We start from the raw sequence: 13,625 nt of genomic DNA, 5'->3' as shown, positions 1-13,625 counted from the left end.
AAGAAAATGACAGAATTGTTTTTCCTCATGAGTTGAAAAAAAATGTATTAATGTTTTTTCCTTTAATATTTTTTTTCTATTTTATTTTTGCTGTGTGAAAACACCTTCCGTGCTGAAGGTTGAGATACCTTATTTACTCCTTTAAGTTGAAAAAGTGAGATGAAACACTATAGTGGAAGAAAATAGGTTTGTACCCAACAACAGATGATTAGAACTGAGACTGAAAAAATTCCAATGCATCTTTGCCTAAATTTGTAATTATTAAAAAAACCCCAAATGGTTGCAAAACCCAGATATCCAAGCATCTATTGCAGTGATGTTTTTGTCTACAGATTTTTACAAGCTACCATAGTAGCAGAAATATTTTACCTGGCTTTAATAGCAGCTGTAGTTCTTAATATCAGGCAGAACAGGTGCCAGTTCAGTTCAAGGGAATTTTGAGATCTCAGCGGAGATAAAATAATGGATATAGGGGAAAAGATAGGTTTTGTAAGGCTTTGTCTCCATTTACAAGTAGTTTAGGTTAACAGAAGTGATCTGAGAAGCATTTGTCCCTGAGGACCTGTCAGCCATATTCTAATCAACTTGGAGGTAATACAAAATAGCTCTTGTCTATTTTCCAGTTTGGTTTTATACAAAAGAAGCGCATTGAAGTCACTTTGATTCCTCTCCACAGTGCTCAACGAGGCGCAGCAGGTGGTAGTAAGCACAAGGTTCAATTCCAAAGTGCAGTCCTCAAATTCTCTAAAATGCTAATACAGATGCATATTGTTTCATCTTTTAGTGTGTGCTGACTAGATCTTGTTAATGATGCTCTGTAAAACTAGGACATGTGGGTGTTAATTTACCAGGAAAAAAAATCTGCTAATCCTTTCATAATTTTATGAGAAGGCAAAGAAAACACCATAAAATTAAAGGTTCAATTTTTCTCTATAAAAGGTTAATTTATCATATAAGTGACAAAGATATGAAATAAAGTGCTTTGAAATCTATCCTTATATTTTGAAGATTTAATTAACTTATCACTGGCAATCAGAGAGAATCTATAGTCTGTTGCTCCAGTAAACCACACTATTTGTGAATCTATGTTTGTGGAAATTCCTACCGAAGTCATACTTTAAGTGATGAAATAACAAACTGTGCTATTTCTGAATGAGACCAGACTTACAGAGTAACCCACACTATTTGTGCATCTGAGATCTTTTTGAATGTGAACAGAATTGAGAGTGTTGAATTTTTCTAATCAGAAATTAAGCCTAGCTGATTCATCCCCTCTGATCTCTGAGGACTAGCTGGAAAGCAAGAGTGTTTATTTTCTGCCAAATTTCTGTACCCTAAACAAAACAGTATGCTGAATCATCTAGACTCTCAGGATATCATGATACTGTTAAAGGTCTTCTACAGATAAGACATGCATGCTTCTAAGGCTGGTTTTTGCTCCTTTCTCCTCCTACTAGAAAGCCTCCAAAATATTGAATCCTGAATTTTCTACTTCACTCTAGGCAAATTAACATGCCTTCTAAAGGCAAAGGCAAACACAAAGAGTTGATTTTTAGATGTGGGATTCTGACTAAAAAAGTCGTGAAAATGAAAGTCTTCTGATTTCTTGGAAAAAGCTACATTTTTCCAAGTTAAATACAAACCTTGGGTGCAGCATGCTTGAGTCAGTGCCAATCCCATTCATATGGTGCCTCCAGAGGCCTTGTTTATACCCAGGAAGATAAACTGGTAATTAAAAGCAAGCCAACAAAACTGCGTAAACCAAGAATACATACATTTCATACTCAGAGTATGAAAAATGTTACATGTAACTTTAGTTGAAAACTGTTTTAAACTTTATTTTTTTGCAGAGGCTGTCTTGGCAAGTCGACTCAGTAAAAGGTATGTTAAAGAATTTTGTTTTCAAGCACAAAAACGAAGGTATATGGCATTGAATCTACAAAACCGATATGGGTTTCTTGTTGAAAACTTAGCAAAACATTCTCAACAAATAACAAATAAAAGTTTCATAAATATTTATATGTATTCTTAGTGCAACATTGCAATTCAAGTGACAATATTCATAGACTCTTTTTATATTGTTTTCTACTGACTATATTAGAAACAAGACTACTAGATATACCAAAAATAAGGCATAATGTTGTTTTGATGAACTAGGTGTTTCTTCAAAATAAAGCTAAATTTGGTGTATTTCCAGTTTATGTGAAATTCCAGCAAGCTGGCTAAAAGGGCTGATTTCCTTTGGGTGATGTGGAAGTTGTAAGGTTTATCATAACTCTGGAGTATGGCTGATATCATTAGGGGCTGGAACATCTCTCCTATGAGGAGAGGCTGAGACAGTTGGGATTGTTTAGCCATGATAGATTAGTTGGAACTAGAATATATATATTAAAGGTACCTTCCAGCTCTAGACTGTCTATGATTCTCTGGTTCTATGATTCTATGATGTGTAAGAGCTGGAACTAACCAAGGACAGAGTAACCATGCAAGGTTTTTTTCCTGCCCCTCTGTCACCAACTGTGACATGGTAGAACTTGCTACATACTCAAACAGAAACTGCTGCCTATGGCTTAAGAGCAGGTCACCAGAATGCTGGCATGGATATGAAGCACTGTCTGAAGGGGTTCGTTTTGCTGCTCCTACATCAAGGCACTTACAATCATGTGCAATTGCCTACCTTCTCTGGTTGCCTCGTTGCCTGGAATTATCATAATTTGTGGCTTGACTGCTTTGTTCTGCATCGTGCTTTTTGACACCACACCTGCTCATGGACAAAAGAAGACTGCCAAGAAGTTCAGGGAACCAGGAAAGATTGAACATTATATCCACAATGTGACTGCCAACCCAAACTCATCTCAAGAAGCCATTGAATTTGATATAGATGATTTACTAGTCAAGGTGGAGAAGATCCGTCCTGACCACAATGCGGTGAGCAGCAGGATTTTTATTATTACTATTATTATTATTATTACTATTATTATTACTATTTCATCTTCACCATCATAATGATCAATTTTCTTTTATTTGGTTGTTGCTGTTCCATGCAAACAAGGGGAACCTTTTACAGAAAATAGTGGAAATTAACAATATTAATATAAGTAATTTATAAAACTATGAGCTGATATTGAGAAGACGTCATATATTTGTTATAGATTAAGCCTTTGCAAATAGTTCATCAGCTTTGAATTCAAAATTGGTGTTTCTATGTCTCTGAATATGAAGGCAGGCCTGACAAGCCCGTTTGTATATTTAAAGGCAATACATTTATAGCAGATGTAAATACCCAGTGCTAGTCTCCTGTATTTCTATGTGTATGTATATATATATACCTAGAAATTAATATCATATATGTGTATATATATGTTAGAACATGGCTTCTTTAGATATAGAATTTAGTATTTTTGTAGTGCTTGAGAAGACAGGTTCATCTGCTCCTTTTGAGCATCCTTCCACAAACTTGCTGTATTTTTCATCCTTTTATTCTAGTTGTTCTCTGTATGGTTCTAGTTTATATCTGGGGGGAAAAAAAGAAGAAAAGTATGGTGATGTTTGTATTGTCAATATTTTGTCCAAATTTATATTGTCAACAGTATGAATATATATATATATATATATATATAAAGTACTATTTATGTCTATGGAAAAGTCTACAGCTCTTTAAATACAAATTCATTTGGACTTCATTCATCTGGCACTGTAGGTTGTATCATCTGTTGATCTTATTCCTTCTTGCTCAGAGTTCCAAATAATGGAAGTAATGCAAATCTCTAAATACTTATATATACATACATATGTATATATGCACAGGTGTATATATATATATATATATGTTAGGGAGATCTAGCAGCGCTGGTCAATTTTTAAACATCACCTTCTAAGGGGACAGGATCAGGCACTTCCCAAGTGTTGGAAGTCAGGCAGGCGAGGCAGAAGGCATCACTTACAGCACAGAAGCCACTGCTTCATACTGGGTTCCAGACATGGTGGTTGCCATGCCCATAATGAAGCTGTCTTCTCTTAATGGTCCTACAGAGTGTAAACTTTGAATAGCTATCGTTTGTAGGTAATGACTTTTCTATAATGATGCACTGTAAAAGATAATGATGAAGTTAAATCTTTTCACTTTTAGAACCATCTGTGGTAATGTAAGTCTTTAGACAAACAATAGAAATACTGTTTCTGGTCCATTTGAAACTGCTGAGAACATTATGAAAATGAACAGGAGAAAATTATTCAGCAACAGTAGATGGTAACTTTCCAAAATAATCTGACTTTTCGGTGTCTATATTGTGCAGAACTCTGTAGATAAAAGAAGGAGAAAATAGCCTGGCATAATGAAAGTGGGAATAGCTTGTTTATTGGTACACCCTACCTAAATATTTTCCTGAGAACTGCAGAGCCTGCAAGAGCTCTTTCTGGTCTTTATAGGTTTTTTTGTATGTGCAAAACCAGGTATGACAGAAATCCAGTCATGGATTGAATTTTTAGATTCTTGCACTGTATTAATTAAAGTAGGTAGAAAAACTTTGAGCCAGTGATCAGACAGATTTTTGCTAAAAATAATTGAGGTGGGGAATATATCTGCTGTTACCAGTACTTGCCAGGCATTTGTCCACCCTTATGAAAATGAATGCTATTATTTCCTTTTGATTAGAACTGTAGATATTACTATGTTTTGAGAGTCAGTATTAAATTTCAGTAAAATTCAGGTAAATGTTATTCTTCTGGGCCATTAGTATCAGAATACTGACATGAACTTGTTTTTGTTAAAACCTTAGATTTAATTAACTTAAGTTCATTTGTCTTTACTTATAAAGTGCCTGGAGATCTTTCCAAAAGAGCAGTTTGTGCCTGGCAGCAAAGTATGGCAAGTACAACTGATGACTGATGCCCAGGAAGACAGAAGTTCAGATGAGCAAAGTTATGTTTTGACTTTCCGGTACCTGCAGAACACTTTACGGATCTTCCTGGAGATCATTTCTGGCACTTCCCAGAAGAGAGGTGATGTGAGATCCACCACCATCAGTAAGAACAGAAAGTCCAAGTAGGCAGAAAAGCCAAGCCAAGAAGGCAGCAAAAAAATTAAAAAGAGAGAACCTGCCTTGTTTTTGGTTTGGCGACTTGCCTTTCTACAACATTCAGTGCAAAGAACCTTCTCTCCTTTGTCACCTGAGAACTAAGTTTGTGGGTGTGTTTCTCATTCTTTCATTAAAAATTCACTGTTTAACACTTATACTAGATGTTTGGGCTAATTTATAGCTTTTTGTGTTTAAATGTGATACACTCATATTGTTGGTATAACCGAAAACCAAATTTATTATTTTAACTACAGTGCAGAGAAAACAATGGGGAAATAAATGTTTTTATTTTACTTTTCCATTTGAGTATTAGAAATCCTGATTTAAAAAAAAGATTTTCTCTTAGTGTTAACAAATCTGTCTCCTTCTATTAATTGATACCTAGACAAAAATTCCCACTGGCACCTATCAAAAGGGAGAAAATCAAGTAAAAAGTGTCCTAGTAAAATAGCTGACACTTATTTTTAAGCCTATGCTTACTGCTTTAACATTAAGATGACATGCATCTGTTAGTACCTACTTGGATACACTACTGTTGTGTCTGAGGGAAAACTTAACATTTTGTGTTCTATATTAACTGTGGAGAAGGTTTGTTGCCAGTAAGTAGTTAGGCCACTCAAAGAATCACCATTAAAGACAAACTTTATAGAGTTTTGTAGCAAGGTTCACTTTATAACTTAGTACATTGATGAAGTGTACATAAGAAATTCAGATTCAAATCCGTTTAGAAAGATTTTCACACAGACTGGTGATGCAAGAGATGAAGGATAAAAAGGATATGGATAAAAAATAGTAAGAGTGCTAAAGGATTTAGCAGCACTTAATCATCAACTAATTTAACATTTATGAAGTGAGTCAGTAGAATTTGCTACAGTTATAATAGTGAATTAATTATAGACTCATGGTAATTTTCATACCACAACAAATAGACATGTATACAAGGGCAAAAAGAAGTATACATCTATATCTATGAGTGTAAAGGTACCCACCAAAAATTCTCCTTTTGTTCAGTGAAATACAACAGATTCCTTAGCATTTCTCAACAGGCATGGGTTGCAAGTGTGTCTGTGTAATCTATCAGACTAGGCTTCATCATCAGCAACAGTCTTTTGAGTATGGCAGAGTGGAAGGGTCACGAGCTCTGAGAGGTGTCCCAGTCAGAAGGAGTTGCTGGTGGAGGAGAGTTCAAAGGGCCTCACTTAGGACCACTCTTCATAGGGTTGCTAGATGACTGGCTTCAGTCATCAGTAATTTTCTGTTCAGGGCATAACTCAAGCTGGTAACTACTGTAGTGTGGTTACTGAGCTAGAGAGAGAGAGTAATGGCAGTAACACACACAGACTTCTTTAGGGAAAAGAAGGTATTTATTGAGAGTACTATTTGTACTTTTATAGTATGTTCCACAGAGCTAAGACAAGACAGTGGTTCATTGGATAATTCAGAAAACACCTGTGGGACAGTACTTCAGTCCCACGGTCTGCACCAGGTGTTAATCTTTGTTATTAATTTTATTCTGTTTTGACGAAATTATCATCCTGGAAGAGAGTTTCTCTACCAGAGTTGACACGCTATCAACTCGGGAACGGAGCTGAGAGAACAGGAGAAACTCCAGCCTGAGAATGATTTTCCAGGCTGTAATTTTCCTAAATATCTAACAGTGTGTCTACATTGTAGTTTTCAAAATTCCAGCAGGAATGCTGCTGTTCCCCTCGGGCTACTTTTCAGATAAGGAATTTTGCAATGCTGTTAGTGTAAAGCTGGTTATCCTTTGTTCTCCACTTTGGCTGGGCAGCTGATGTTCCTCTTATGGTCAGTGTTCTACCTATATTATGTAAGACAGACTGATGGTCAGAGACACTTCACCACCCAAATGGAACAGTAAAGGGGCAGTTCAACACATCTGATTCAGTCAAGACTTGTTAGGATCTCCTGAGATTGCAGAGCAGGCCTGAAAATGAGTGGAAAGCACCATCACAATCTCAATAGACAAAGTGGCAAATAGTCCAGATTATAGTTTGGAGGAGGAATGTGAAAGGACTGAACAGCATTTCTGTGATTTGCAGATGGCTTGTCATGAGTTCTGATATTGCTCATTGTCCAAAGCCTAGTTTTAAGTCTAAGTGTATAAATTTAATTTACTCAATCGTTGTTTGGAATTTTTAAGCAAATCAGTGAATTATGGGCCAGATTTGTAGCTGGTGGAAAATGGACACAGTCCACTAACTTCAGTGAAGAGTCATTGGTCCCTATTGTCTGAAGCTGTGTTACAATGCATTGATAAGCACAGAGATAAAAGCATGAGGGGAAGTCAAAGAAGAAATACTAAAATTCTCATGGTCTTACTTCTCAACTTACCTATATGAAATTGCCACTCAGATGCTCTGTTAAGTGACCAGATGTTAATTTGAAATTCTAAATCTCTGGTCAAATGAGTAAGTGCAAATTTTGTTTTTAACTTTATAAATGTGGGCTTCTGTTGCATTTTTCATCCTAGTTGTGTGGAGAATGAAATAGGATTAGAGAAACCTACTAAAGGTGTTTATTTGAACTAGAGACAGATAACAGGAACTTTTTATCTACATTAGAGGCTTACTTTAACCTAGTATTGTGTGGAGGAATCAGTATTTCCTTACTATACCTGCAACTGAAATTTTTGTTAGCAAGCTTGAATAATTTAGACTTCATTGCCTCATTCAAATTTGCATCCCCAGAAATCCATATTCTCTCTTTGAATCTTACGAAAAAAAATATAAAGTTTTACACTGGGGGTCAGAGCAGTGTTCTTTTGATGTAGCAGTTTTACCATACAACCAACTCCAGTTTTGAAATAGCATGTGAATTTCAGGAGTAGTGTATAGTTTGTGAAATTACAATTTACTTTTTGTGCAAATTTCAGACTGCTTTTGGTAATGCAAGAGTGCCTCCCACTAGTTCTAATGTTCCTGATGAGGAGGTAGCCTTTCAGTGTAGGAAGTTGCTGTTAGGTGAGACTTCATCCATGTTTGTCTTCTTCCTGTCTGGGATTTTAGTTGTTAAGTGTCTTTTGAGTGATTTCCTCTTTAGAATCCAAGGCTACACATACATGGTCTGGAATTAAGAAAGAAAGAAGTTCCAGACAATAAAGGAGTTGCTTCTGGTACACAGAAATATGTCCAAGGACTGCCAGGCTGGTATCCATTTAATGCAGTAGAGTTTGCACTGTGTAAGCAAGACTGTATATGAAAATCCAGAAATATCAGCTGGAAGCTTTTCTGCTGTTGGAGTCTTTGAACTTCTGTACATTTAACATGTGCTTGGGCAGTTCCTAGTTCTAATATAATACAACATGACTTGCAGATAAACTTGAACATATATTTTTTATTAAAGACGTTTGTTTCCTCTTTGAAGACTTCCTTCATCAGTTTTTTCACTCTAGATATTTTTTCATGATAATGTATATTATCGTTAAAAGTTAATTAAGAAGTCATGGGGTTATATCAGCCTGGTAACTGGTCACTCATTAGGTTCTGTAGGCATCAATTTTATGACCAGTGCTCCTCAACATCTTCATAGATTAGTTGGATGCAGGACCCAAAGGTATATGAAGTAAATTGGCCAATGATAAATTAGGAGGCACTGTTGACTCCCTTGAGGGCAGAGGGGCCCTGCAGAGAGATCTTGACAAATCAGAAGGCTGGGGATTTACCCGTGTGTGAATTTTAACAAGGTTGAGTGCCAGATTCTGCACCTGGGATGGGGCAACCCCAGATGTGCATACAGACTGGGGAATGAGATGCTGGGGAGAAGTGCTGCAGGAGGACACCTGGGGGTCCTGGTCAGTGGTGAGCTGAATGTGAGCCAGCAGTGCCCTGGCAGAAGGACAACCCTGCCTTGGGGGGGCATCAGGGACAGCAGCACCAGCCAGCCAAGGGAGGGGATTGTCCTGCTCTGCTCTGAGCTGGGGCAGCTTCACCTCGGGTCCTGGGGGCACTTTTGGGCATCATAATATAAAATAGTCAAAATGTTATTAGGGAGCTTCCATAGGAGAGCAACAAAGATAGTGAAGAGTCTGAAGGGGAAGCCTTCAGTATGAGGAGTGGCTGAGGTCACTTGGATTTTTCAGTCTGGAGAAGAGGAGACTGAGGGTTAACTTTATAACTTCCTCATTAGGGGAGGGAAGACATTGATTTCTTTTCTCTGATGACCAGTATCCCTCAGGATCTGGAGGGAACAACATAAAGTTGAGTCAGGGGACATTTATGTTGGATATGAAGCAAAAGGTTCTTCACCAGAAGGGTGAAGTTTTTCCAGCTGAGCACTGGAATAGCTCCCCAGGGAAGTGGTCACAGCACCAAGCCTAACAGGCTTAAGAAGTGTCTGGACAATTTTCTCAGGCACATGGTGTGACTCCTAGGGTTGTCCTTTGCAAGGCCAGGATTTGAATTGTACTGATTCTTTTGAGTTCCTTCCAACTCAGGATATTCTATGAGAATGTGGTTCATGTAAGATACACATATATTAGCTCTGGGTTTTTCCCACTGTATCAGGATTACATTTTTTTGGTGACAGATAGAGGTCCAAGGAGTGTACAAATGCTGTTTGCTGTGGACTGGCACTCCTTTTTTCTATTACCAGGACCTGCAAAATTTTTATAAAACTACATTTTAATGTATCTTTAAAAAGGTGTTTTGTTTCTTTAAGTTTTGTCTTTTTATGACCTTTAATCATTGAAGGATTTTCACATAATTTAAAAACCCTTGTATGAGCTTTCAGATTCCAACTTTTGTGAAAAGAAAAATCCATGCCAGGAATATGAAAGGATTCTTGATTAAAAATATCATTTTAGAAATAAAGGTCTTCTCAGATGTCTGGGAAATATACTATTACAGTTCATTTTGTTTTCAGTAATCTCTGGGAAAATGCTAGTTCAGATTGACTGCTAGGTTATTTAAGTTTCAGAGCTATTAAAATAGGGTAGAATAGATACTGCTCTGCAATTATATTCAAATTTGTTTCCCTTTAAATTTAAAACTTTTTAAATTTTAAGAATTAATACTTAATTAATTAATAGTGAAATAATGAATTTGTTCCTCCAGAAACATTTTGAAACTCAGTGAAGGTCATGTATGCAAAATATTAAACAAGTATTTAAAACAATTAAAGTCAGTACACAGCATTTAAAAAAGTTATTTTTTTCAGTCTAAGAGAGAAGTTAAATGAGGAATTTCACATTACATTCTTTCATTTTTATGGTTGATCCAACGTATCAAGCTTTCCTAGACCTGTGGTGGCTACCTTGTCAACTCTTTACCACTTTATTTTTCTGTGACTGGAGAAATACTGCTTTGAATGTCTTCCCCCCAGTGCCCCAACCTACTCAGTCTCAGTCATTCACTTCTCTTCCAGTAACCTTTAAATTCCTGACAGGTGTCTTGGTATGGCATTTTCTGTAGATTCCTCCTTTTGCATTTCTTTCTTTTACAATTCTTACTCCTTGCCAGAAACTGTAAAGGAAAATGAAATGTCTGATAATAGAATCATAAAATTGCTAAGTTTGGTAAGGTCGTTTAGTCCAACCATTAACCTCATGCTGCCAGGTTCCCCACTAAACCACGTTCTTAAGCACCACATTATTAGTGACACAACAGTTATGCACTTGGTGTGCTGCAAAAGCTCAAAATTTGTTCTTTTTTTTTTTTGTGGTTGTTTGGTGGTGTGTCTGTTTCCTTTATTTTGTGGTGTTTTCACTTTTTTTTCCCTACGATACCTTTATTTAGATATGCAAAAATTTTGAAACTTTCTGACCTTCACACAGGCTTTAGTGCAACACTTGTGTCAGAAGTATATAATATAGTAGGTATAATACCTTAGATCTTTTTATAGGAAGAATCCCATGCTGACTCCATAATTGCTTTTGTAAACTTAAAAGTATTTTTGAGGGGAGGTGGGTGGAAATGTGAAGAGATGAGAGGTGGTTCTCAGTGCTAGCAATGAATGATCAAAAACTCTTTCCCACCTGAAGATAAGGAAGAGGTGATACAGTCTCCTCCAGTGTGCTGACATACTAACCTGATTTCCTCGTGCAGCAACAGAAAATTAATCACTGGTGGCTGAATATCTTGCTCATTCATCAAGATGTGGTATGCAGAGATAGCCATTTTGAACTGTTCACTGCCTATGAATAATTAGATCTTAGAAAAAAAATAGTAACTTACTTTTACCCCAATAATAGTATAGTTACCCAGTATTAAAAAAAACCCCAATAATTGTTGGTTATCTTCACTTGGAAATGGCCCCAGGGAAAATGAAATCTAGTCCTTAAAGGCTCTCCTTTCAAGAACAAAGATTGCAATCTTTTTAAAAGCAAACTAGTTTGTTCTGGTAATGTGTCAATGTTTCTCTCAGAGACTTCATGCTTCACTTTTCTTTCCTTCTCATTCATTCATTCAATAAATGTAGAGATGAACATATAATTATGTATATATGATACATATATACAAATATATAATTATGTATGCCATAAAAAAACTTTTCATAAGTATCTGAAAATACCTTGATGTAGGTAATTTTAATAATTTTATGGAAGTTATGCCTCCTTTATCTCTGTTTATGAGTGATAATTTTTGTTGTTATGATAGATGAAAATATTGAAGAAGTTAATCTAATGAAAAGTTATTTAATGAAAGAATAATTAAATTCTAGATGGCATCTGACGTGTTAAATAACAGACAATAAATTCATAATGTCTAAGACCAGAACTAGTAATAGAAAGAGTAAGCACTGAATAAAAACTAACCTGTGGTAAGAAAGCAAAACTGGGTCTATTGCTTTACCAGCTTCTCAGAGCTGGCACATCCAAATTTAACCTCATTTACTATATCTGATCCACAAAAAAAGATTCTTAATTGTAGGTGCATTTAATTAGAGTCAAATAGCTACAGAGAAGTTTTTCAGCTTTGCAAATGTGCAGAGCGTAGGACTTAGACTTTTCTTCCTATTACAGAATATCAAACCTTAGCTCTGACTTGGCTCATGTACAGTGCAAAAACTGCCCTCTTTACCCATTGTCCCTTACTTACTGTTCTCAAGCTTGGTAGCAGGAGCTTTGCCAGGATGCTAACAATCTGTGCAGATCTAAAAGGAATAGCAAGATTATTTCCAGCCTGAAAGGCAAGTTTCACCAGGACAAAGCCACTATCAGGGTTGTTAGAACTTTACAGCTTTGGTTTCCCTACAAGGTGTACATTATTTTACAGAGGACTTTCTTATTATCTTTCTCTGATTAATATTTTGTATTTCACATTTGTAATTTGTAATTCTCAGAGAATTTAAAAATTGAGCAAAGGGCTTTTAAATTTTTTTTGTTGTTGTTTTAATATTTAATAATTTTATAATTGTCAGTTGAGATATTTTTTAGTGTTTTTCTTAGAGGAAAAGAGAAACAACTTCGATAGATTTTTGTCTTTGGCCTTTATAGTTTATTTTAAGTCTTAAATGTGCCACAGAAAGGTACATATTATGTGGACTCCCTTGAAGGCAGGGAGACCCTGCAGAGAATATCCTGTGCAGTCTAAGAGTTGGATCCAATGATCCTTGTGTGTCCCTTCCAGCTCAGAAAATTCAGTTATTCTGTGATTAACCCCTGGCACAGTGCATTATCTCTTCCCTGGAGTATGACTCAGTAAATTTAACTAGCACCAATTGCAGAGTCATGATTTGGATTTGGGCAGTTAAAGCATTTTAGTAGGGTCACTTGATAAACTTTTTCTCATAATGCATCTACATTTTTGCTCAATTCATGACATATCACATAATTTACTATTTCATGGACAAATAATTTCACCTGAATTCACCTGAATACATTTATTAATGTGTTTCCTGTCAAATGAGTTGCAAAAAAAAAAGTTTCTTGTATAATCTCTGGAATTTGTAAATCTCTAATGGATATTAAAGATACTTAAGAACTTTGATAATGCAGCAACACTACTGATTTTACTGCTACCACTTTTTCTTTGTCCTACATATTTTTATTTCATTTCTCTATGTATTTCCCTAAATCCCAGAAGGTAAGATGGTAGACGGTGCTACTTTCAGCATGCATGCCTCTGAAACATTCAGCCTTCCAGCTTCTCTCTCACCATGGCTCTTCTGGATGAAATGAGGTGAGTTTATATCTTCTTAGCTCTATTAGCTCACTTTATTCTAGGGTGATTTCATATATCTTCTACTGTTCTACCTGGGACAGGTAGGATGTTGGTGACCCTGAAGGAACCTGGTACCCTTCAGGATTCCAGGACTCCCCAGGTGTCACAAAGGCAGGACTGGATATTAGCATACAAGAGAGTAATATCACATAGAAATTTTATTGTTATGGTGTTCCTAACAGAGATGGTCAGTTCAAATGTTCATGTCATCCCACACCAAAACTTTGGGTTGTAGAAAACCTGACATTTTTAATAATGTTCTGTTCCCAGGCTTCGGTATCAGACTCACTTATGTGCTGAGAGCAGTGACAGGGCTAAAGGGAAATAATTATTCCAGTTAGTTTGTTCATTCTGAAGAGAAGCA

The 13,625-nt window shown here is 36.2% G+C and overlaps 1 protein-coding gene across 1 annotated transcript; it reads left to right on the top strand.

Annotated features, from left to right (window-relative positions):
- Positions 1–2,161: 2,161 nt before the first annotated feature.
- On the top strand, positions 2,162–6,786 carry LOC148223911 (uncharacterized). The gene is made up of 2 exons (XM_088164440.1): positions 2,162–2,928; positions 4,818–6,786. The coding sequence occupies exons 1-2, from the start codon at positions 2,662–2,664 to the stop codon at positions 5,046–5,048; spliced, it is 498 nt and encodes a 165-aa protein (XP_088020566.1). The 5' UTR covers positions 2,162–2,661; the 3' UTR covers positions 5,049–6,786.
- The last annotated feature ends 6,839 nt before the right edge of the window (positions 6,787–13,625 follow it).

The sequence above is a fragment of the Sturnus vulgaris genome, chromosome 4 (assembly GCF_052056855.1).
Source record: "Sturnus vulgaris isolate bStuVul1 chromosome 4, bStuVul1.hap1, whole genome shotgun sequence".
In the NCBI taxonomy this organism is placed as follows: domain Eukaryota; kingdom Metazoa; phylum Chordata; class Aves; order Passeriformes; family Sturnidae; genus Sturnus; species Sturnus vulgaris.
This window is presented reverse-complemented; position numbering and strand designations above follow the sequence as displayed.